Below are 27,283 nucleotides of genomic sequence, written 5' to 3'. Positions count from 1 at the left end.
CTAAGAAATTGTTGATCGACTAAGCTGACGGACTAAGATGACCTACTAAGAAATCCAACTGACTAAGGAATAAATTAGTCGGTATAGCAAGTGACTAAGGCTATGTTAGTCGGGAGAGGCACCAGATGGACTAACGTTATGTTAGTCGGTGAACCAATTTAAGTTTTCAGTGTAAGGAGTATTTTCTAATACAGTACTCCTGTATTATTTGTCAATTATGAGTCACATCTTATATCTCTGCTACAGGAACTAAGACAGAGACATAGAAAAGGACATAAACAGAGACATGGATATGGACATAAACAGAGACATATGGCTGGCTGGTCGGCTGGCCGGCTGGATGGATGGATGGATGGCCGGCTGGATGGATGGAAGGAAGGAAGGATGGACGGACAGACAGACGGATGACCTTTACAATCCTGAGCCTATACTGTGACTAATTCCCCTTCTTTTCAGGTTCAATACGTACTTTGACAGTTATGTTTATTAATTTAATATTTATCTGTAATACAACATTCATTTTTTATTTAAATATTATTTATATATATATATATATATATAATTATATATATGTATATATATATATATATATACATATATACGTATAAACATATATACGTATATACATATATAAATATATACATATAAATATATATATATATATATATATATATATATATATATATATATATATATATATATTTATATTTATAGTTATATATAGTTATATCAAGCAATACAACCCACTCATCTATGAAATAGGTGTTAAGTTTTGACTTATGTGTGACCCTTTCCTCAGATGTGTCACATATGAGCTCTGTGCCTATTGTACCATTTACAGAAAGACAATGTTAACCTTCGAGTGCAGGCAGGTCGTCTACATAAGCCGCCTCTCCAGTGGACTGTTGAAGAGCAGCCATAGCCATTTCAGGTCTTCCTATTGGATCATTTGGATTTTGTGCATCAGACACCATCTGCGAATAGAAATATTCATTAGGCATCTTCCTTTCCGCTCATGCCATATTCATGGAAACAAGAAAATATATGCGAGAGAAAATCAACTTAAACACACATGGGTATACATTGGGGGTGGGGGTAGTAGGGTGGTTCTGGGTAGCGAAGGTTTGCCTGGTATGGGGATCACGTACTACTGCTGTTCATAGGCGAAGGAGGCGGGGGCTGCAGCCCCCCCCCCAACCATTTTTTGGGGGTGAAAATTCAGGCAATATGCTGAGAATTTTCACCAAAAACCTACTGGAAGAAGAATAATTTGCAGTGTGTTTTTCAATTTTTGGGGGGGTGAAAATTCGGCAATATGACAGCTATTTATTCTTTGTTTATCTGCAAATGGAAAGGGCCATTTCCGGCAATCTAGGGAGTATCTTAACTCAAAAAAATTCTGTACGCTCCGCGCCAACCTGTGGTGGCGTTCCGCTTAGATAGTGTCGAAAGCGCCCCCTACAGACCATTCTCTCACCCCTGACCAATACCCCGCCACTGGCACCTACTGAAAGAAGAAAAATTTGCAATGTGTTTTTCCATGGTTAAACTTATATTATTATCATTATTGTTGTAAGGACTTCCCCAATAATTATAACCAATATGGAAGGGTAATAACACGGAAAATGATTTTATGTTATTGGCATGTGATGTAATAACTGATGAATGCCTATATGATATGCAAATTAACATGTGGAACGCGCGCGCTCTGACAAATGACAAACTTTGGTTATATTTTTCGGGCAAGTCGTTACAGCCCCCCCCCCCCCACCCAACTCAAATGAGGCTCCTGCGCCTATGCTGCTGTTACTTTGGAGCGCTATAGTGTATGTCTAACATCACTACCTCACTAATTCTCAAGCCCCAATACACTACTCTATTAAAGTCATATTTTTTTCATTTTATCCAAAACCCTTTCCCCACCTTTCTATAACTAACTAAATGTGTAAGATGATAAGTAAAATGTTAGGAAATATCATACCTGGTAAAGCTGGGTGCTCTTGAATGGTTTTATTGTGAGGTCATTCATTGCTGATGACCATGAAGAAGGAAACGGCTGGACATCTGCGTTTATCTATATACAAACAAGATTAATTAAACTGTATAACTTGAAATTTATGAGGAAGATTGAATTATGAAACGCTCAGAGCCCAGAGGGTCGAGGTGCTTCGAGCGGTCCAAAATAAACATTATAATTATATTAGAACACCTCGGATTTGTGGCATCTCCCCTGGAGTTGTTTCCACATACACATAAACAGAGTCATGCAAAACGTTATATACTAGCTTCATCAAGCCATCAATATTGGTGAAATATTCATGGTGAAATGCCTAATTGCAAATAATTCAAGAGAATGAACCGGACATTTCGTAATATTACCAATTTTTAAATATAACTGATAGTAGCATATAGTTTATTTTCCAAGAAGTGGTAATACAAGACTGATTAAAACGCTGAAAAAACTTATGCTCAATATTTATTAATTTTGTTACCATTTATTTTGTAACTTAATACAGTTTGTAATAACCACGGTATAGCCCTATATTTACATGACTAATTTTTTTAGATTTAATTTTGGGGAGCTCACATCGTTGTTGACTTTCATGAAAAACTTCACAAAGAATCCGAGGACTAAGGATGTCCTGTATTGCTCCATTCCACCAGGAGCGCCGGGAGGCAGAGCTAGCTCTTCAAGAAGTGTTTTCATTGATCGATCCATTGTATATTGATCCCAAATGCTAGTAGGAAATTAGAATTACAGAAAATCAAACATAATTATGTAGTTATATATAATCATACACTCGCAAAAACATGCCAACATTCAACATCTGTATGTCCCACCAACACCCCTCTCTCCCCTGCCTCTTTTAATTCCGTCCAATATCAGCCCTATCTACCGAAAAATACAGCACTTAAATTGGGCCTTGATTTCTTCTCTTTAAATAATCTTCACATGACAATTTGGAATTTCATAAAGTTTCACTCATGGTCTTGGTGAAACTGATCTTGCACTATTTACTATAGCATTGATTTGTACCAACTGGATTAGTACATGCTGGGCTTTCTTTGTTTATGTGTGTAGCTGTGTACATGTATTTAACCATGTAATACACTACAGGATAGTTTCGTCCTCTATCGGAATTGGAAATTGCGTTGGAATTTCTGAGACAGAAACAGTCTGGGAAAAGAACACGTACCCATCTTGATGTACCTGGAATATGGTTTTACTATACCCTTTGAGACCTTAAGTACGAACATTATGCATATGATCTAGTAACTGTACCTTCCTATGAGGTCTTTCATGGTATTCATAGCCAAGACGGTTGTGGCTGCCATCCCCCCAAAGGCTAGTCTGACGTCATCAACAATATTATTCTCCTCTCCAAATTTCACAAACATGCCTGCGTTAACAATAGATATATCGTCCTCTTTACGCTGAGCTTGTTTGAAACCATAGAAATGTTCATTCTGAAATGAAACATTTAAGAATGCATGATTGACATTTGAGCCTTTAAATCATGAGCAACTTAAATAAACATCGCAAAGACTTTTGAAGCAGAACAGAAAGACCTCGTATATTTTTCACTTCGTAATTTCGTCACAAAATTAAAAATTTATCTTCACTGCAAATGGTTGTTTACATCAATCCTAGTTAAAAAAAAGTGATTCACAGTTTCCGACTTTACAAAACCTCAAATTAAGTTCCATATGGAAGGTTAATACTGCAATTCAGCTTTCTCTGTCTTATTTTCGTGTTGACTTTCTATTTCTGTTTCCTTTTCACTAACAAGCTGCTGATTAAGAAAGATAATTATAATTATGAAATCCCTGATGTATCCTAGGTGTTAAACAGAGTTATTATTTTCATATTAACAAAGTTATTACAGTAGTCAATGAAAACTCATCCAGTAGATCTGAATTTTCTGTCAGAGAATTTGACGTCCGTTACTGTAATTTATCGTGAAATTCCCCTCAAACTGGTCAATGTATTATGGTTGTGGGCATCGTGTGTAAGGAAACCCGAGACCAGTTGTCAAATTTCCTCATTGCACCGGAAGTTATTCCTGGCAGTGTTAATATGGTCAATAGACATATAGCTTTGCTTGTTATATTTACTTACCTTCTGTGTAAACGGAATGTAAATGCTTGTCAATACTTCCTTGAAGTCAAGATCAATCTGTCTGTAGCCTTTGAAGAATGAGTCATCCACTTTAACAGTCCTAATACCTGTTGATAAAATGATGTAATGATTGACAATATACAAGAAACGTGTATCGATATTCCGAGGACTTTCTCCTCCCTTCAGATTATTTGGTGGCTGCCTTCCAGACATACCTACCTTGGTTGTTGCTGCACTCAGTTGCCATAATTATACCAATAAATTTGAATACGCTCAAAATTATTGTTATTGTTGCTGTTGTTGTTGTTATTGTTAACGAAATAAGTCAACACAACTAGAGAAAGCATTTTGAAGTTGCATAAAATTAACTTTGTCATTTTTCTTGTTTGTTGTCTTGAAGTAAATAGACTTAAATTTATAAAAGCATTCCTCGGTACAATGATTCTTGTTTTGGCGACTACAGTTTGGTAAATTAAATGTTCACATGTGGAATCATAAAGTTATATGGGTGGATACATCCATCCCCAAAGGCCATACAAGATATCTTTTTTTTTTGTGAAGAAAAATTGCTTTCTAAGAAACAATTTTTTACTCAAATAAAATTTGATGTGAAGTGAAGTGACAATCCCAAAACAAGTTCTCAAGACTTTCAACCTGTGTGGTATATACAGAAGGTACTGACTATTCTTAGTTTTACCCATACTTAACAAAGGTTTGTTAGTCGCAATTATTCTATGTAAAAAATGGAATAGAAAATAACGCAGTTTCACATCTGAAACAAGAAAACTCCAGTCATCCGTAAAAACATTAAACTTTTTATTTCATATTATACATGCTGTAGGTTTCTTGGTAATACGAGAAAGCATCTTAGAATATATCAATTGAGAGATTAAAATCGCATTCATGACGAAATTAAACCAATTACAGTTGTGATTAATAGAGTCAGCGTTTTTACAGCCAGCTCTTCTCCAACCCAGGTGAATACAATCAATTAAACCAAAGTATAAAGATAATGGGAATTTATTTATCTGAAACAGGCGCATGAACCTATCATACGACATTGTATTACCATACTGATTAAAAAAGTCGCTGACATATATACATTCCTCTTAAACAGATGATTATACATAATCATCGCATTATCCACAGGAATAATTATTCCAGATGAATTGATTACCAAAATTCTCATTTTGACTGTTAAAGGAAATGTCACACCAAGCATATATAAGTTGATTAACAAACGCACTTTTAATATTGTGAATATCTTCCCTAGCACGATTGCACTGGGAAAAAGAACTTTTTGCCAAATGGACCTAACGCAATGCATCCAGGGACCATTTATATCATTACAGTATCGTTTATCCCAGGTACACTTTTAACGCTTAATAAACCTTTCCATATGTGTTAGTTTCAATCCACCCTCACCAATCAGACTGATACTTGTTGACTGTTTAACTTTGTTAAGACCAAATAAAATATATAATAACACATTCTATATCCTTAATAATCTACTTGGAAGACCAGTCAACACAAGAGATAAGAAAAACAAGCTGTGGAAGGGCAAACATTTTAACAATAAGGTTGCGGCCAAAATGTGTTAAATCCCTGGACGCCCATGTTCTAAGGCACTTTTTCAATCTATAAAGTTTAGTAAAAAAAATTAAACGGAACAAATCATTCCCATCCGTTGTGCAAGAGATAGTAAGTAAGTTCACATGCAGGGCCATGAGTAATATCAACTTGAACATTTACAATAAACGAAGGTTCTCTCGTTACATGACGTCCTAGTGGAGACATTTGGCTTGATTTTAAGTGAAAGGCCTGACGCCAGCTGCTTTAGCAGATTAAGAACCCTTATAGTTGAAGCGAGAGACTCACTACTAGCATCTAGTCGTCTGCGTACTGTTAAACCTTACCTTCCTGACTATTAATAGTTATGCCTTTAATATTCATATTAATTGTATCTCTTAAAGCTAATACTTTGACAGCCAGAATGAAAAGAGGACTCAATCGACAACCTTGCCTCACCCCCCCCCCCCCCACCCGCTTTAGTGAAAAGAAACCAGTGGAGCGACCGTTGTTGCAAACACAAGCGTTGCTATCGTTGTAGAAAACCCTCACACATTGACTAAGACTGTTCCGAACTTAAAATAAGATAATGTTCAATCTATAATCTTCCACTTGAGCTTATCAAGAGCTTTCTCGAAATCAATTAACAACAACAAAACCTGGAAAGCCCTGATCAAAAGAATACTCAATTAAGTCTTGGACGTTGAAAAATGGATAGAGTGTCTTAAATACTAACCATCGACAGATGCGATATCTAACGTGGCCTGTGCAGCCATGAGCAGCGGATTGAGGTCAGAGATAGGGCTTGCTGTGACAATGTTACCCCCTATAGTCTGAAAAGAGATGTACAAAAGAATGATTTACCACAAGGTAGCCGAAATCAGCTCAGATATCAAGCTAATCAGCTGCGATCAAAATCCGTATTTCAATGAATTATTTAAATTACTGCTAAATTGTTGATGTTTACATGATACGCTGATCCTAAAGGAGTAATGTCTTGTGTTATTCTAACTCTGGTGCCGCCCTGTCCTTTCTCCATCTTTCATGACGCCCTGATCAGCATACTGATTTGTATGTACGTACCGCTACATTTCTAATCTGAATACCAGCAAACCATCCCAGCATCTCCGTGATGGCTTTAAGAATCTTTGTTTTATAACCTGCGAAAGAAATATACAAAAAAATTCATGAAAGCAAGGGAAGACAACAGAGTTATTGCAAACAAAAAAGTGCACGATATCGCTTAAATGAATAATATAGTGATGTGTCTTGTTTTTCCGTATTGAAATCTCTGCTGTTATCCGCGTCGCATTGAATAACACTGAGCTGTAATCTCTGTTTATCTGATACCGATACAATTGCGCCCAACTTCTCTCACGACCCTCCTTAGCCCTCCACTCCTTAAATTTAAATATCTTTGTATAGTACTGCATTGTTATCTACATAGTATTCATTAACTAGAAAATGTTAAGCATTTAGTTAATTATATTAAAGGAAACAATCTATTTTCGAGTACGTGATACTATCAATATTGAAATCCACACATTGTTGAATATTTGCAGCGATAGAAATTCACTGTCCCTATAGTATCAGAAAAGTGAGTCGATATATATAGGACAACAGAGACTCTAAAGGTATTTTTATTTCCAGTGGATTCACCTCTTCCAGTGGTTTCCACCAGTCAACTCGTCTTTTCGTCTCTCTCCACCCACCTACGTGTCTCTCCACATGTCTCTCTCTCTCTCCACCTCTCTCTCTACATGTCTCTCTATACTGACATGCCTCTATCTATATGTCTCTCTATACATGCCTCTATCTACATGTCTCTCTCTACATATCTCTCTAATATCTCTCCACATACCCCTCTGTCTCTAGGCCTACATATCTTTCTGTACATGCCTCTTTCTACATGTGTCTCACTACATGACTCTCTCTATACATGACTCTCTCTCCAGGACCCTCCACCTACCTGTCTCTCTCCACATACCCCTCTCCCTCTACATGTCTCTGTCCCTCTATATGTCTCTTTGTACATGTGTCTCTCCCTCTATAATTCTCTCTCCACATACCCCTCTCTCCACATTCCCTCGATCCACCTACATGTCTCCCTCCCTCTACATATCTCTCTGTACAAGTCTTTTTGTACATGTCTCTCTCCCTCTATATGTCTCTCTCCACATACCCCTCTCTCTCCACATACCCCTCTCTCTCCACGTACCCCTCTCTCTCCACGTACCCCTCTCTCCACTCTCCTCCTCCTCTCTCCTCCTCTCTCCACCTACCTGTCTCTCTCCACATACCCCTCTCCCTCTACATGTCTCTCTCCCTCTATATGTCTCTTTGTACATGTCTCTCTCCCTCTATAATTCTCTCTCCACATACCCCTCTCTCCACATTCGCTCCCTCCACCTAAATGTCTCCCTCCCACTACATGTGTCTCTGTACAAATCTTTTTGTACATGTCTCTCTCCCTCTATATGTCTCTCTCCACATACCCCTCTCTCCATCTACATGCCTCTCTCCCTTTACATATATCGTCTGCTAACTACAAACATCACATTTGCAAGCTGTTCGCTTCAGTCAATATTCTCAAACTTACCCACCTCAGACAGAGCGTCTCGCACGCACCACTGTTTTCCACGATAATTGTTGGAATTGATTCGTTATTTACGTTAATTTCTTGTTTTGCGTTACCTTCTTGTTCTTTAATCTGTTTTGTTAAGAAAAACGAGAGTCTGGAAAGGGTCACTGCAGCTCCAATATGTACTCCTGTGTCTGATACTTCCAGTCCATTGAGCTGATGGATATGTTTGGCATTGATGAACACCGGGTAATACTGGTCTTTAAATTTGACTTCAATACCTTTCGATAAAAGGAACATACTTTGAGGCAATGTAATGACCTGAGGGGGAGAGGGTGATGTTCTGGTATGTGATTATGTGCAAACTGAACAACTGACGAGAGGAAAGGATTAATTTCAGCCCTGTTAATAAACATGCATTGTCTCTCTTAAACTTAATGCAGATGAGTGTTGAGATATCTGCATGATACTGTTAAATTCTCTGCATTTGGCCTACTGGTGTTGCCATCACTGTATGTTACTTTTAAATTCATGCTGTAGTTTAATTAATTGAATGCCAGTGTTGTAGCCATTGCATGCTAGTATTAAATTAATTGGAAAAATGTGCTGCAATCCCTGCTTTCCTGGCACTGTTAAATTCATTGCAGACTAATAATGTAACTGTGCAGGCCACCATTAATTGTAGGCTAGTTAAGTAGTTAGCAAGAGTTTCAAAATGTGAATCATGAGGAGGGCATTCATATGCAGATGAAATATCAACCTCAGTTTACCAACACCTTGTTTTAGATCAAATCGCCTTGGTTTTTCATAGAGACTGAGTATGAGCGATAAATGTAGTTTAAATCGAGACATATCTCATTCAACCATTAGCCTAAAGTAGCAAGAATATATTTTACCACATGACACCGTTTCTGATCGTTTGAACTCTGTACAAGGTAGAATGATCTTTTACCTATTTCTGTATTTCCCATGATCATCTTGGCCTTTGGGTAAGTTCTCTTCAAGTAAAGTAATCTATCCATAGTAAGTGGTTGAAACCATTTAACCCGATCTGATCGAAATACAACGCAATCTTTTCCTTGCGTCTTGTTATCTTTGATCTACCGAAAAATGAAACAAAATAAATTAACCTTTTTAATTTTTCAACATTGTGCATTTCTGAAGGTAACTGCACTTCAACCACCACCACTATAACCAGCCTCCCATGTGGATCAGAGAAACACATGGTGAACTACATCACAAAGTTACTCTGTGAGTGAATGCAAGAGCATTATTATATACCGTACCATCATTGCGATAAACAAAATGTTATGTTGAAACACTTCCTACATTAGTTTTTGCTGAATCTCTGACCTAAATTAGATAGTTTAAGACAGCTTTTCTTTCTTTCATTCTTAAATGCAATGTAATGAAATCATCAAACCTTTAGTTTAGTGACTTTCTTACCAATAAATCGGGCGGGAAAATAACATCTTGTGTTGGATCGTACGGGATCCAATCTTGTGTCCTGAATAAAGGCGTGGAGTTCACCTGTGATTAAAAGACACTGATAATAGTTGTCAGATGTATAGTTTTATAAATATATTTGTAAAAACTATAACAGCACAATTATTTTACTAGGGTGAGTCCACCTGATACTGTAGGAATAAAGAAGGTGATAAGCAGCTGGTATAGTGGGCGTGGTGGGTGTGATGAAGTTTGCTGCAGACAAACTCTTTAGATATATTGTCTTCATCAATAAGACAACATTAAGAAATCATTTTTTCAAGTGTGCATATTGATCAGCTATTCGATTGGTTGATCAACCCACTGCACACATCTCATCTGAAAGGAATGGTTAACATACCCACTGCACACATCTCATCTGATAGGAATGGTTAACATACCCACTGCACACATCTCATCTGATAGGAATGGTTAACATACCCACTGCACACATCTCATCTGATAGGAATGGTTAACATACCCACTGCACACATCTCATCTGATAGGAATGGTTAACATACCCACTGCACACATCTCATCTGATAGGAATGGTTAACATACCCACTGCACACATCTCATCGGATAGGAATGGTTAACATACCCACTGCACACATCTCATCTGATAGGAATGGTTAACATACCCACTGCACACATCTCATCTGATAGGAATGGTTAACATACCCACTGCACACATCTCATCTGATAGGAATGGCTAACATACCAACTGCACACATCTCATCTGATAGGAATGGCTAACATACCCACTGCACACATCTCATCTGATAGGAATGGTTAACATACCCACTGCACACATCTCATCTGATAGGAATGGTTAACATACCCACTGCACACATCTCATCTGATAGGAATGGTTAACATACCCACTGCACACATCTCATCTGATAGGAATGGTTAACATACCCACTGCACACATCTCATCTGATAGGAATGGTTAACATACCCACTGCACACGTCTCATCTGATAGGAATGGTTAACATACCCACTGCACACGTCTCATCTGATAGGAATGGTTAACATACCCACTGCACACGTCTCATCTGATAGGAATGGTTAACATACCCACTGCACACGTCTCATCTGATAGGAATGGTTAACATACCCACTGCACACGTCTCATCGGATAGGAATGGTTAACATACCCACTGCACACGTCTCATCGGATAGGAATGGTTAACATACCCACTGCACACATCTCATCTGAAAGGAATGGTTAACATACCCACTGCACACATCTCATCTGATAGGAATGGTTAACATACCCACTGCACACATCTCATCTGATAGGAATGGTTAACATACCCACCTCACACATCTCATCTGATAGGAATGGTTAACATACCCACTGCACACATCTCATATGATAGGAATGGTTAACATACCCACTGCACACATCTCATCTGATAGGAATGGTTAACATACCCACTGCACACATCTCATCTGATAGGAATGGTTAACATACCCACTGCACACATCTCATCTGATAGGAATGGTTAACATACCCACTGCACACATCTCATCTGAAAGGAATGGTTAACATACCCACTGCACACATCTCATCTGAAAGGAATGGTTAACATACCCACTGTACACATCTCATCTGAAAGGAATGGTTAACATACCCACTGCACACATCTCATCTGATAGGAATGGTTAACATACCCACTGCACACATCTCATCTGATAGGAATGGTTAACATACCCACTGCAAACATTTCATCTGATAGGAATGGTTAACATACACACTGCACACATCTCATCTGATAGGAATGGTTAACATACCCACTGCACACATCTCATCTGATAGGAATGGTTAACATACCCACTGCACACATCTCATCTGATAGGAATGGTTAACATACCCACTGCACACATCCCACTGATAGGAATGGTTAACATACCCACTGCACACATTTCATCTGAAAGGAATGGTTAACATACCCACTGCACACATCTCATCTGAAAGGAATGATTAACATACCCACTGCACACATCTCATCTGATAGGAATTATTAACATACCCACTGCACACATCTCATCTGATAGGAATTATTAATATACCCACTGCACACATCTCATCTGAAAGGAATGGTTAACATACACACTGCACACATCTCATCTGAAAGGAGTGGCTAACCTACTGTCATCAACCGGAGGAGCAGACCCAGCTATGATATTACACTTTAAAGTTGCACACTCTATAAAGTTCTACAAGTATTACACACAACTAACTTTTTAAGGGTCTAATATCGTGTTAGAGCTTTTAGTTGTTAGGGTACATGTAAAAACGATGCATGTTTCCGGTTTATAATGCCATTGCTTGGTTGTATAACCTTAGTAAACCTGTGTTTATTCTTTGTGTGTTTTGGTGTAGATGAAAACCTACTCTCACCAAGCAGGCACTAACAAAGCAGCGCAGCAAAACAGGAGATTCATCTTACCGGACAGGAATGGCTGACCAACTCCCAATCAACCAGGCTCTACTGAAAGGGCGATACACTGTATTAAGTGTTGCAAGTGTTACACATGAAGAGGTAACAAAGACAAATATATTTCTCATGTGTTTAGGAAGCAGTTTCATAACATAATTACTAGCGTTGTTTATACTCGAGTACAACTTCTCTCTGGGTATCTTGATGAGCCATGCCGTCACTAGTTCTTAAACGAAACCCGTAGAGTCTGCTTTAAGTTGCTGGAATTACCAGAAATATCGTTATATTTAGCATGGTTAGTCGTTCAACTGAGGAACACGCACAGGGTAACCATAGTTGTTTCTATAAACGCATAGAATAATCATATTTGTTACATTATATGCATAGAGTAATTATAGTTGTTTCTATATAAGCATAGAGTAATCATAATTGTTTCTATATTAGCATAGAGTAGGCATAGTTGTTTCTATATATGCATAGAGTAATCATAGTCGTTTCTATAAAAGCATAGAGTAATCATAGTTTTTTTTCTATATACTGTAAGCATAGAGTGACTAAAGTTGTTTCTATATACGCATAGAGTAATCATAGTTGTTTCGATATAAGCATAGAGTAATCATGGTTGTTTCTATATACGCATAGAGTAATCATAGTTGTTTCAATATAAGCATAGTGTAATCATCGTTGTTTCTATATAAGCATAGTGTAACCATCGTTGTTCTATATACGTATAGAGTAATCATAGTTGTTTCTATATATGCATAGAGTAATCATAGTTGTTTCTATATTAGCATAGAGTATTCATAGTTGTTTCTATAAGCATTGAGTAATCATAGTTGTTTCTAGCACAGAGTAATCATAGTTGTTTCTATATAAGCATAGAGTAATCATAGTTGTTTCTATATAAGCATAGAGTAATCATAGTTGTTTCTATATAAGCATAGAGTAGTCAGAGTTGTTTCTATGTAAGCTTAGAGTAATCATCGTTGTCTCTATATAATTATAAGCATAGAGTAATCATAGACGTTTCTATATACGCAAAGAGTAATCATAGTTGTGTTTATATAAGCATTGCGTAATCATAGTTGTTTCCATATAAGCATACAGTAATGATAGTTGTTTCTATATAAGCATAAAGTAATCATAATTGTTTCTATATAAGCAAAGAGTAATCATAGTTTTTTCTATGTAATCATAGATGTTTCTATATACGCATAGAGTAATCATAGTTGTGTTTATATAAGCATTGCGTAATCATAGTTGTTTCCGTATAAGCATAGAGTAATCATAGTTGTTTCTATATAAGCATAAAGTATTCATAATTGTTTCTATATAAGCTTAGAGTAATCATCATTGTCTCTATATAAGCATAGAGTAATCATAGTTGTGTCTATAGACGTATAGAGTAATCATAGTTGTTTCTATATAAACATTTTTCTGGACCTTACCGTTTCCTCTTCTACAAATGAATTACGGCAGCAACCATGTTTGTTCCTCTCTCCACAGCAGCCCTATTGAAAATTCAATTCATTACTAAGTTGATAAATAGGGGCTACTGAAGAATAGTTTCTTTATTGCTTATCATCCAGCAAACCTAATATAATATCAATACGTTCATTTATGCATGTGGTTCCACGTTGATGTTGTGTATCAACTCTGTGACGTAGGTAACTATCATAGAGAAAACTGATGGGGTTTGGGGGTCTTTCCAGGATAGTACTTTAGTAGATGTTACAGAGACCTCATATAGAACATTTTAAACTTGAACAATATATTCCAAAATTCCAACGATGTTATCTCGAAAATCTCAACTTCTTCTATCGAACGGTTTAAAAGTTTGAGAACAAGTCCAAATTGTGACTTGTCTCTCAACATTTTCAACGTTGACTCGACATTTTCGACTATTTTATCTCATAAAATTTGAGGATGTTCTTAACATTTTGAATTTTATATTGACATTGTGAATTTGTTTCTCGTAAGGTGGACTTATGTACCATACGTTAGACTGTGCCTTTAAAGGTCGACTTTGGTCTGTGACGATATATACAATTATGATTTAGCTTCCTACATTTGAATTATTTGATCTCAGACGACCTAATCGATATTTCGACTTTATGTTTTTGTAAAATTGTTTTTTCTAAAAAATGGAAATATGGAAAATAACATATAGGAAATTTCGACAAATGTCGACTATTCTGTCTCAAAAATGGACTATGATATTTCAGCTATTGTGATATTAGTGAATTTTAGACTTATTCTACGACATTTTACAGTGAAACTACGACGTTGTGTCTTCTCTGGAATTTCGACTCTTTATCTTGAAATATTGACTGTTTATTTCGGTTCATTGTGTGATAATCTTTTCCAATCTACCGTTGGAAACAGAGTGGCTATAATCTCCGTGGGTTACTTGCCAAGCAATAATTAAGATAACTTCAAAACAGCATATAATAAATTACGCATGGAGTACAGTCTAGCACATCCATTCGAGTATTAATGAGACAGGTCACATTTACTTTATGTGACCACTTAGCAATATGACATTTTTGACGTCAGTATCTCTTAGGGTCAGTTAAAATCACCTCTTAATGGGTACAAAAAAAACATTTATGAGTGAGGGAAGAAATAATCTGATAATTTAATGTTTTGATGTGAAATGAAAACTTGTTGAAATTATTTCAAAATTATTATATTTGCACCAATTGACACTCTAGCTCTATAGCAAAGCATGTGGCATATCTTCAATAGGATTTATTCTTAAAAATTCATTACAGCAGATTAGTCAAGTTTCGTTTGAAATAGCAAAAAGCAAGACTGCAAGTTTTATATTTTTAATGTGCTTAAATTGAACATGACTTTTTGAAGCAGAAATTGAAGAAGGAACTGCAGTTACAATACTACTACTTCTGTGCTCCCTAATTATTTTCACACGGTGAAACAAGTTTCAAAGTAACATCAATTCCGAGAAATTAACGAATTTTATAGATTTTCTCTGTTGACTTCAAATGACTTTTGACCTCTTCCAATTTCAATAGGTTTTTTGTACTCACTAAGACAAGGCAACATACCAAGTATCAAGCTCAGTCATGTACTTTGCCAGTCATCGTATTCACAAGCTGGTGTCGCACACACATGCGCACCCACCCGAACGCCAACTTGAATGCTTATATTACTTGCCTACCTAAGGCAACTAACCAACTAGAGCACCAATGGTGCAGAAGCTCATACTTTTTCGAGCTGAAAAATGTAGGGCCCACAAAACCAATTTTGGGCCCATTAGGGATACCCCCCCCCCCCCTCCGTTAGCAGACTCCTGGCCACACCACTGGCTATAATTCCTATTTTCCCCTTTAAATCCTATTTTACCCACTCTCTCAAACAATACCACTGACCTACCCTATTAAACTTTCTCCCCTCTACCTTAGCAGATATAACTTCACAAGCACTCCCTACAAGACATAACTTCACAAGCTGCCTACATACCTCAGGCTCGAAGACTTCTAAGAATCGGCAAGTGCTGATTGGCTATAGGGCTCTCATGCTTACAGTTCAACAGTTAATAACAACTCCCAGTCCTGATTTAATTCCACTAACAGCCTCTGCAGAGCTTAACCACAAATGTAAACAAACACTGCAGAGACTGGGAGACAAATTAAAGGAGCTTTGGCAAAAAGTGAAGGCTCAGATTTTTTTAAACAATGGGGATTAATTGTAATTAATTAACTTTTGACCAAAAATTTTTAGGCATCACCTTATTCATACACAATCCAACAATCATCAGTTCAACTTTGAATATGATCCATCAAAATCTTGAGGAGATTGAGATATTTGAAAATATTACAAAGAATGACCCCCGATGACCCCCTAAATGACATTTGACCTCAATTTTCCGAACACCCCTCGTAACTCTCATCCCGAGGAACATTGTGACCAAGTTTCATTATAATTGGCCATACACTGTACGAACAGGAGCAATTTGAAAATATAGGGCAGCGGCCCGGGCCACAAAAGACCCCTAGTTGATCTTTGATCTCAAATTCATGAACACCCTGAAGGTAAAACTACCATAGTACTATCGTGACAAACCCTCAACATTGTACCATGGAATCTGTAGGAGAAGAAGCATTTTGCGTATTTCCACAAAATGGCCCATTACGGCCCACAGGTAACCTTTGACCCCAAATTTTGGACCATCTCTGATGGCCCTATACCCAATGGTCCTTGTGTCCAAGTTTCATGAAATTCCATCAAACACTGCGCGAGTGGGAGCGGTTTTACCCAATTGTTGACGGATAAAGTGATAGAGTGATAGACGCCGCACTGTAACAATAGCTCACACCAGCATGCTGGTATGAGCTAAAAATGGTCTCTCATCAAAATTTGTACCTCTTTGTGTCAAAATGGGGAGCTTATCGACATTTTCATTGAAGAAAATGGAGGGGTATATTATAAGGAGAATGAACCGAAATTGTGATTATTTTGATGCACAGGCATTCTGTCTGCTAGTACGAAGGATCCAGCTGAATGACTCAGCAGTATAATGGAGGGGTCACTGTTTATAACAGTGGAAATGCAGAAACATATTTCTATACTACTCCTACTTGAAAGGGGATTGCTGCCCAACCAATACAAAACCCATCTCCCCACGTTTCATGCATTTTCTCCTGTGAATACCTTATCAAATCCATCCACACAAAAACCATCTCTCGTAAATGCATATGAACTTTACCTTGGTGAAAGTCCTGAATCCTTCAATAATTGGTCGGTAACCTGTACAGCGACACAAATTTCCTTCCAGTGCATGGTGTATTTCTTCCATTGACGGTACTGGATGATTGCGCAATAGGGTATACATTGACATTACAAATCCAGGGGTGCAAAACCCACACTGGGAACCATGCGCTTTGGCTATTCGTTCCTTGAATGAAATGAACACAATATTAGGAAACAGTTATTGATAACACCATGAACTCGTTATAGACATCGTTCAATTTTAGCTTTTCATTGTTGTGGTCACTGTACTAATTTGTAGTTAGTTGCCATTGCATTATTGTTGCTCATTGACAGACATAATGAAATTGTTCTTTCATATCACACTCGTGATATTATATTGTTCTTTCATATCATACTAGTGATAATATATTGTTCTTTCATATCATATTCGTGATATTATATTGTTCTTTCATATCATACTCGTGAAATTACATTGTTGCTTCGTGAAGTTAGCCTTTTTCACCAAAGATGTAACAATAGAGATAAGCAGAACATGAAGTGATTTTTTACTTTGATACTTTCAACATTTTACTGTTCCTTGAACATATAACCGACGTAAAATAAACTATTTGTTGCTTGTTGAATTGTGTTTAATCCTAATTACAGACCTAATTTAGAGCCTAAATATGCCTCAGAATTCCACAATTTTCACATAAATGTTGTTTTTTCTGGGGAGTCGACTTTAAAAATGCTAGGGCCACACCCTCCTTATATTTAAAATCCCGTATCCGCCTCTTCATATTAAGTTATTTTACCTGTACTGGATGGAGTTTGGTGGTGGTGCTACCGATTCCTTCAACTGTGGTCACTGACATACCGTTCACGCAACACACTGGAGTCAAACACGCATTGACCGCCACATGACTTTAAATTTAAGGATGAAACGTAATTAATAGGTAAACCTACATTCCAAACCAAACCAGATATAATGTCAGAGGCAACTGGAAAGGACGAAAGTGAATGAATGTGTTACTCACTTCGCAACTTCATTTGAAGAGTGGGGTAGGGTGGGGACTGAGTTAAAGGTAGATGATAGACACCCTACATTGATCAGGTGCCTCCGGGGACTAATATCTTCCTAACGCTTTCAAGATAAACACACTAACAAGCTGCAATGTTTCTAGACTTGGGACTGAGGACGACTCGACTAAAATCTATTCAATTGTGCTTTCATTCTAAGCACTGAAAGAGCAGAATCTTTAGTCAAACAAATTGCTATAAATTATTCTCCATTAAAGACGTTTCATTCTCTGCTAAGTTATTTCTAATATTCTATATTAGTCCAGCAATTTCTTCATGCATTCTTGCTGAATGATTATTTTGTTGTCTGGAGCTTTCAAAAGGATACCAAATTCCACCGTCTTCATCTTTCCATGACAGCATGACTGTGCAAGCACCACATCCACCTTCAGCGCACGCGATCTTCGTTCCTCTCAGCATCACTGCCAATTTTTTGGATCAAGGTAAATTAAAATACCAATGAACGAAGGTTTTTGTTACTTACATGAATAAGTATACTCTTCTTTCAGATAGTATTGATATTAACAACGTTAACAGTATTATATTCAGCATGCTGAAGATAATACTGTTATGTTTGTTACTTACATGAATAAGTATACTCTTCTTTCAGAGAGTATTAATATTAACAACGTTAACAGTATTATATTCAGCATGCTGAAGATAATACTGTTATGTTTGTTACTTACATGAATAAGTATACTCTTCTTTCAGAGAGTATTGATATTAACAACGTTAACAGTATTATATTCAGCATGCTGAAGATAATACTGTTATGGTATTTTTTTCTGCAGAGACACACGAGCTCTAAATAGCCATTAAGTAGCCATTGTACACATTTGAAGGTGTACAATTGTTCCGTTGTATAATTTCGGCGGACTATTTGCGGCTATTGCTCTCGGGTTATTGGTTAACTAAGGTTTCACCAGAAAACCATTTGGCTTAGTGAACCCTTGCCACAATTTGCATAAGAACTGAGTTAAACCGAAAACAAGATTGTAATCGTTGATAATTAAATTGTTGACCTCAAACAATCTTAGTCAACCACAAATTTCTTTAGGGTTCTTTTACTAACCAAGGGGGATTTACATACCAACTATGGACCCAAAGAAAGTAATACCGTTGAGTTATCATGTTCACAGGTTTTTCAGGCTTTGACCTCAAATAATATTTGACCTCTACCAATATCAATAGGGTTTGGTACTCAACAAGCAGGAATTCCATACCAAGTACGGATGTTCAACCAAGATGCACTAATTGCTGGCTTACAATGTATTCAGACTTTAAGCTATGTCGACCTCGGAAAACCTTGGATCTCCGTCAATTTCAATAAGGTTCTGCAACTCGCTTAATAGATCAACAAACGAAGTATGCAGTTTAACCGTATTTACAGGCAGGTGTCACGTACGCCAGATGTATATTCACATGCCAATCATCACCGAAATCGGGATTTGGAATAGGTTAATGAGCTAAATCGATGATATGTCGAATTAAATAGGTATATGTCAATTTCAGTTGCTAGAAACTGGTATAAGTCCAAGGAAATTGACTTCTACCGATTTAATTCAACATATCATCGATTTAAACTGGTATATGTCGATTTAAATCGGTATATGTCGATTTAAACTGGTATAGGTAGAATTAAATTGTTATAGGTCGATTTAAATTGACATATACCGATTTAATTCGACATATCATCGATTTAAACTGGTATATGTCGATCTAAATTGACATATACCGATTTATTTTACTTATCATCAATTTAAATTGGTATATGTCGATTCAAATCGATGATATGTCGTATTACAATGGTATATGTCGATTTAAATCAATGATATGTAGAATTAAACTGGTATATCGATTTAAATCGGTATATGACGATTCCCTACGGTTTGAGACTGATGGCCCGCCATAGCCATCACCATCGCATAGATTCCTTGTTCCTCCAGGAAGCCATAAAAAAATGCTAACACATAGAGCAACTTAAAGTTAATATTTGGCTCAGTTGTTTGCCCTCGCAAGCAAACTCTTGAAATTTACACATTCAATTCAATCTCAGTACCAAGGAAGTTATACCTAAACATGATTTAATATAGCCACGAGCTCAATAACGACATAGCTCATACCACGAAATGTCAAATTCAACAACTGGAATCAAAGTTTCAACAAATGACTCAACCGTCTGTATTTTTGTATTTTTTTTTTTTTTATAAAAGTCCAATTCGTAGGAACAAATCGAAAATTTGATATTATATTGTGAAATTTCCAATGATTTGCCTGAAATTTTTAAATTTTTTATCGCAAAATTTCCGCTATATTTGCAATCTTAGGAGCTGTAAATTGTTTCCATCTTTGGCAGGGAAGGTGTTAACATTTAAAAAGCCACAAGAAGCTTACCCTGAAATGGGTGTAGGTCCTTTTTTAATTGGCCCTCAACTTATGAATGACATTTGCCTACCAAATTGAATAATATCGGTAGAGTTGTTTACGAGATAGAAAACATGATATATATAACCTTTGACCTCACTTACAACATGAGTTTATAGTAATTGACAAACTCGTTTTCTCATGTGAAGGCTGCAAATAAATTTAATATTTCCATTTGGAGTTATACCAAAAGTTGGTTTTTGCTTAATTCGAACTTTGATTTCTTATTTTTTCCTTAAGAGAGTCTTCGAGGCACAACTTCCATCAGAAGACACCATCCCACTATGTTTGAAGGAAATATGCCCAGCCGTTCATTGTGAGTTGTTGACACCAAGTAGAGATGTAACAGACACACAAGCACACACCCAGACAGACAACTTTTTAACACACTCTCATCTTTGCACTTTCGGTAACCATGGATGGCTGCCCCGAGATTCGCTGCTCAGGAATATTCATTTTTACCATGGTAACTGTAGCTATGGCAACTTAAATAACCACATCAGTCTGCAGTGACAACTGACTTTCAATATCTCGTCCTTCCTTTGGTGAGATGGGATAACATGACGATGCTAGCTTTAATTCACCAACAAGAAATATCAGCTGCTTTGTCGTAAAGGATACATTTTGATCTCAGGTATGTCGCCAGAGTAATTGCAGGATCAACCATCGAGTCGGTTATCTATAGAGACGGAATATAAAATGGAAACATAAAAATCCGAGACTAGTAAATTTGGCAAATGTTACATACATATGGTCAGTGCTGCGTTCTGTGAAGTCAATTAAGCGTTGTGTTCATCGTTGCGTGTTACATTATATCGGGGAAAAAGTAATGTATATTACTGAACTGCGGAGTGTTCAACATGTTTAACTGGAATATAAAAAACTAAACTAAAATATAACTGACTCGTTACTTCAACACTAGGCTAATTCTCCAGTTCCTGTCAAAACGACTCATTTAGCTTATCTCCCCGAAGTTACACTGAAACCTGATTCAAGTTCTACTTTGCCTACATATTTCAGTGGCTTGTATACTTACAAGTATGAAATAAAATTAAGCCATTTGTTGTGTGTCGTGCAAGAAAAATATTTCAAAGTTTTTTATGAATCAATATGACTTCAAATGACAATTCAGAACCTCAAACACTTACGTCCATAATCTCTGTGTGGGTACTTAGTTAAATATATGTCTATTGGAAAGGAACCAGAAAGAGGGGACGGTGGGGTAATTCATTACGTCTTCAGATGGTAACTCTCCTTCCAGTTCGCAGTCAAATGTTCCTGTCCTTCTAGCTTAACCTGTACTGTAGTTCTTACTGGCAAACTTGTTTGTGTAAAGACTTATTTATTTGGTTCAGTTATTTAGTTAATATTTCATGATAAATTATCAAACTCTAAACGTCGAGTAAACTCATCAACAAAATGAAGATCACCGACTGTTCATACGCCAGTGATTTTCATGTGAAATAATTAAGAGTCAGCTAGTTTTATGACCTAATATCAATATTTTAATCTTTATAATACAGACTTGCACAGTCGTTACGAGTGGAGCTGTTAGAGTCCAACTCGCTGGTCTGTTTTACCTCCTGTTTTACCCCCATGGTTGTACCAAGTTACCAACTCGACGTTTAAAATTTGAATCTATTTTTAGCAACGGCTCACAACTAAACCTGCATCTCTGATTGGTTGGATTCAAACTAGTGGGTTGGGGGAACTGTATGCGATTAAAATAAAATGTGGAATTTGTTGGTGGACACTTTTCTCATTATCTGCAAATGTCCTTAATTACTCACCAATTAACGCTTTTGTAAGGGGAAAAACTTGGCTAATATCTTAGTTTGCTGTTTTGTGATTGATATATGTAAAAAAAAAACTCGATGGACTTGTCAAAAAAGTGGAAAACGGCCACAAAACGAAAAATGCTGCTTTAAGATAAGGCCTTTGTGTGTGGGGGTGTGTGAGTGTGTAACCACTTTGCCAAAATGAGGCGGTGTGAGTACCAATCCGAGTGAGGGGTAAGAGAGAGAAAACCCAAAAAGATGAATGACCTTCCAGCTGCCTTTACTACATTTTACTGCATTACTACAAATATATGGTGGCTTCCACGGAAACTCTCGACCAGGTATGCTGTATTGGCCCCAAATATACCAGATCTTCAAATATGGTTACCTTTGGTCAAAGTTTTGAAACTGGTTTCATTACCACCTTCGAGGAAATTTACCTCACTGGGACATTCAGGCATCCTATACTTTCAATTAGAATGCCTTAGAACAATTTGGAAAGTAATAATAATAATAATAATTTATTTTGTAAAGCGTAAAATCCACAAAAGTGCTCTAAAACGCTATGTAACAGCAAATAAGAAATATAAAAATATGACACAAAATATGTAGTAAAAAATGCAGAATTAAATACAATATAAATGAGTATGAAAAAAAAAAAAAAACATGCACGTTTGAGTATTGCACATGAAAGAAATTTAAATACATAGTTTAAAAATTGCAGTGATGCTGTCTAAAAAGGAAAGTTTTCAGCTTTGATTTAAAGGTCGTGAGAGTAGGAACAGTTTTCAGTTCAGCTGGCAGCTCATTCCAGAGGCGTGGCCCAGCCACGCAAAAAGCTCTGTTCCCATAGCTGTTTGTTTTGGTGATCGGAACCTCCAGACGACTATGACCAGCAGAACGTAGGGCTCTTGTTGGCTGATAAAGACGGATCAGATCTTGCAGGTATGGAGGTGCCATGTTGTTCTGGCACTTGAACACAAGAAGAAGGACTTTGAACCTAATCCGCTGTGATACTGGCAGCCAATGAAGTTCATGCAATATTGGGGTAATATGATTAGATGTTCTTGTTAGTGTAACGATCCTTGCTGCTATGTTTTGGAGCCTTTGCAGTCGTTTTATTTGTTTAACTGGTAGTCCACAGAAAAGTGCATTGCAGTAATCCAGTTTAGATGTTATGAAAGCATGGATTAACTGCTCTGTGGCTTCTCTGGTGAGGTATTTTCGTATTCTTCCGATGTTGTAGAGATGGTACTGAGCAGACCGACACACAGATGTTATATGGTCTTCCATAGAGGCATGTTTGTCCATTATGACACCGATGCTCTTTGCCATATCACTAGGCTCCACCTGATGGTCACCAATAATGATGCTTGGACACTCTATCTTCCTGGCCAGATGCTTTGATGATATTAGAAGCACCTCAGTCTTTGAGTCATTCATTTTCAGGCATTTGTGTGACATCCATTGCCGAACTGAGGCTATGCACTTCTCTAGACGGTGCACAGTGATAGAAATGTCATTGGGATGGAACATAAGATAGAGACTCGAGTCGTCTGCATAGAAGTGATAGTCCATGTCCTGCGAGCGAAGAAGCTGACCCAGTGAAGACGTGTATACCGTGAAGAGCACAGGCCCCAGGACCGAACCCTGGGGCACGCCACATTCTAACGTCTGAGGGTCAGAAGAATCCTTTCCCAGACACACAATCTGTTGGCGATCACTGAGGTATGATGTCATCCACTTTAAGGCGCTACTTTTAACACCAAGGTCACTGAGTGTACTAAGAAGCTGGCGGTGGTCGACCGTATCAAAAGCGGCCGAAAGATCTAACAGAACCATCAGGCACGCTTTCTGACCTCCAAGAGCTACCATCACATCATTCTGAATGCGCACGAGGGCAGTCTCGGTGCTGTGGTGTTTCCTGTAGGCAGATTGATGAGTCTCCTATAGACCATTGTGTTCAAGATAGGATGTGAGACGGGATGACACAACTTTTTCTAGAATCTTTGAAACAAATGGAAGGTTTGACACTGGCCTATAATTTGAGAGAACGGTAGGATCCAGCGAGGGTTTCTTGATGAGTGGCGTCACATGGGCGAGCTTGAAAGCGGATGGTACATCGCCAGTTATGAGGGAGTTGTTCACAATAGTGCTGATAACTGGCAAGAGAGGTGTCACACACTGTTTAAGGAGATTTGTAGGCAGCGGATCAAGGCCACAGCTCTTAGACGGGGAGGCCATTATGATCCGCTTCAGTTCATCCTCTGTAGCTGGCTCCCACATATCTAGTGCACAAGATGGCGGTTTCTGCACTGTCAATGAGAAGGATTTTGACTTCCCTTGGCCAGTGTGTTTGTCAGTCTCACAGGTATTCTTCTCCTTTTAATCCCCTTTGTGCCCCGGCTGGTTGGCTTAACAGCACTTATTCCATTTCTTTTGAGAGTGTTGTAGACTTGGAGCGGTAGCCGCAGCAAAGGCTTGGTCAATGATCCACGGATACTAAGCAGTTGTGCACTAGTATACTTAAGCATGTTAGAAACCAGTCAACTGTGACAGAATCGAAGACGTATAACTTGAAGAAAACCACATAAATATGCACTTTCTAGTCCGTCAAATTGCTAAATGATGGTATGTACAGACTCTCTGATATTTCGAAAATCAACAGTCCATTCTACAAAATTGTATGATGAATATATTTTGCCAAAAATCGATGTAAACAGGAGCTGCGAAACATATGCAACCTCACAGGGTGCTATATACAAACATACTATCAAGTAAAGACTTCTTGGAGCGTTCTTTTTTTAAAAAATCTTCTAGCAATTATAGCATGCTAAATTGGGGCCAATACAAATAATTATGAGTTGTGTTTTAAGAAAACTGGTGATAATTTGAAGCTGACTGCCTATAGTGACTGTTATTGGGCATCTTCCTTCGATTTTAACGATACCTATGCCTATACATATACCTATGACTATACCTATGCCTATACCTATACATATACCTATGACTATACCTATACTTTACATATACCTTTACCTATACTTTACCTATACCTATACTTTACCTATAATTTACCTTTACCTATACCTATACTCATACCTTTACCTATACTTTACCTATACTTATACCTTTACCTAAACTCATACCTTTACCTATACTTTACCTTCTTTCCATTACAGAAGAATAAGAGGACATCACACCCTAAAGCCGATAGATCGTCCATTTCGTCGTTGTCAAACGGTGCAAGGCTACTTTCAAATCATGAAACTAGAGGGCTTTTCCTATATATGATCATGAGACCGCCTGCGGGTTAACAAACAGTACACTAGTTACTCTTAACGTCCGTAGGTTTTTCAGTACTAACCCGGTAGCTAAACCGGTACTAAACCGGTACAAAACCGATACTAAACCGGTACCAGATTTTGCATTCCTTGAAGTAACCCGACAATCCCTATTTCATATCAAGAAGTTTACTAGCATTCCTGTGCAAATCCATATCTTTGTTCCATGCTGGCTGCTATCCGTAAGGGAAAGAATACAAGGAGGCGTGGCGCTGACATATCTTGTAACGCCCCCTCAGCATGTGGGAAACTTGACGTTTCCGACACTGTGTGCTTCCACTTGGAGACAAGTGTCCTTGCAGATCTCGATGAAACCTTTTACCCAATGAAAACGTTCAGTCACAAACCACCATGACCAATGGCACCAACTTCATTATTATGCTCGTAAATCCCTCTACACTAGCGTTGTGCGTTTGCAACCAAGCATTGCCTTTGTCACCAATAAGTTTGCCACAACACAGTAACAAGTTTGCCTCTACGTGTGCGTTTGAGCATGGAGCTATAAACAGAAGGAGAAAACCCACTTTGAAGTATCATTGTAACCGACACAATTTGATCGCCATAAGTAAACATGCCTCAGGGCACAAACACGAGTAAAGCCATCATCAGCTATTACGTAATCCTTGTACAAAGGTCATTTCGTATATAGCGTCCCTCACAACATAACAATAGACACTCCGATCCTAACGTATATGTAATTGAAATAGTATACACAGTACTCATATATGTTACGTTACGCGTACTTGTGAAAATTTCGATCAAAATATATCTTTTATTTCTCACCGAATCATTCGAAGATTCGTACTTAATAATTAATTGTTTATCTCAGCATATGTTTCATCGCAATATATGAACAAGTAATGGCGAAATACAGGTGCGTATCCAGGGGGTGCGTTGGGGGCGCGCGCCCCCCGGGTAAGGAAAAGAGGAGAGAAAAAAAGAGAAGAAAAAAGGGAAAAGGAGGGGGAAAAAAAGAAAAGGAGGAGAGGAAGGAAGGGAAAAGAAAAAGAAAAAAAGAGAGAAAAAGGAAAAAAGGAGGGAGTAGAAGATAGCCAAGACCTCGGGAAGAGAAAGAGGAACAGTCATAGTTAAAGCGCTGATCCCTATAATATACACAGGGTAGCCAGTGACAGATCAAGAATTACGGAGGGGGTGTGCGCCTCACCCTACCCCTTACACCGACAACTCCATTTTTGACGTTTCCATTTTTCCTCTCTCACTAATGTATCTATATAAATACTATATATGGTCTATCATAACGCGTGTGTGTGTATGGACGCCTTAAACAATTGTACAATTGTGCTATATGGAACCAACTGTGGCTGGTCTTGAACTCGACCGAGTCGTCGGGGTACATGACGCATTTCGAGAGGGGGCGACCGCCCCCCCCCCCCGAGCAAATTTTCTTTATGACATCGCTAGTAATTTCAAAATAGACAATGCTTAGATGCAACTTACAAGGCCTGGGAAGTGTCATTTCCAGCGATCTGGGAGGCATTTTCGGCCAAAATTTTTCTTGTACGCTTCGCGCCAACTCATGGTGGCGCTTCGCTTAGATAGTTTGCCTACAGGCTTCGCCCCTCCCTTGGCAATTACTCGCTACACGCCTGTTCGAATTTGTAAAGCAAAGAGCAGACATAACATCATATCAGTAGCATCGAAATCATGTTCCACGATGAACAGCCTCAAAAACTGTCTATGTGTGTAGTTAAAGGCGTAGGAGCCCAATTGGATTTGG

At 37.8% G+C, this 27,283-nt stretch overlaps 1 protein-coding gene across 2 annotated transcripts in view; it reads right to left on the bottom strand.

The window, feature by feature from the left end:
- LOC139970577 (xanthine dehydrogenase/oxidase-like) overlaps positions 1 to 26,054 on the bottom strand; it is a 70,872-nt gene extending 44,818 nt beyond the window's left edge. Inside the window, exons 1-16 of one of the 2 annotated variants that reach the window (XM_071976378.1) lie at positions 25,368 to 26,054; positions 21,045 to 21,102; positions 18,328 to 18,421; positions 17,735 to 17,843; positions 16,936 to 17,124; positions 13,655 to 13,717; positions 9,717 to 9,800; positions 9,223 to 9,370; positions 8,384 to 8,551; positions 6,773 to 6,849; positions 6,426 to 6,522; positions 4,121 to 4,227; positions 3,284 to 3,468; positions 2,588 to 2,738; positions 1,982 to 2,074; positions 857 to 974 (exon numbers count right to left, since the gene is read on the bottom strand). In XM_071976378.1, coding sequence (XP_071832479.1) covers positions 857 to 974; positions 1,982 to 2,074; positions 2,588 to 2,738; positions 3,284 to 3,468; positions 4,121 to 4,227; positions 6,426 to 6,522; positions 6,773 to 6,849; positions 8,384 to 8,551; positions 9,223 to 9,370; positions 9,717 to 9,800; positions 13,655 to 13,717; positions 16,936 to 17,124; positions 17,735 to 17,843; positions 18,328 to 18,421; positions 21,045 to 21,102; positions 25,368 to 25,427 — 1,801 coding nt within the window. In that variant the 5' untranslated portion in view covers positions 25,428 to 26,054. The remainder of the gene's footprint in view (positions 1 to 856; positions 975 to 1,981; positions 2,075 to 2,587; positions 2,739 to 3,283; positions 3,469 to 4,120; positions 4,228 to 6,425; positions 6,523 to 6,772; positions 6,850 to 8,383; positions 8,552 to 9,222; positions 9,371 to 9,716; positions 9,801 to 13,654; positions 13,718 to 16,935; positions 17,125 to 17,734; positions 17,844 to 18,327; positions 18,422 to 21,044; positions 21,103 to 25,367) is intronic. The other variant, XM_071976377.1, reaches the window with a different exon arrangement.
- Positions 26,055 to 27,283: the final 1,229 nt, after the last annotated feature.

This window comes from Apostichopus japonicus, chromosome 8 (genome assembly GCF_037975245.1).
Source record: "Apostichopus japonicus isolate 1M-3 chromosome 8, ASM3797524v1, whole genome shotgun sequence".
NCBI classification, from domain to species: domain Eukaryota; kingdom Metazoa; phylum Echinodermata; class Holothuroidea; order Aspidochirotida; family Stichopodidae; genus Apostichopus; species Apostichopus japonicus.
This window is presented reverse-complemented; position numbering and strand designations above follow the sequence as displayed.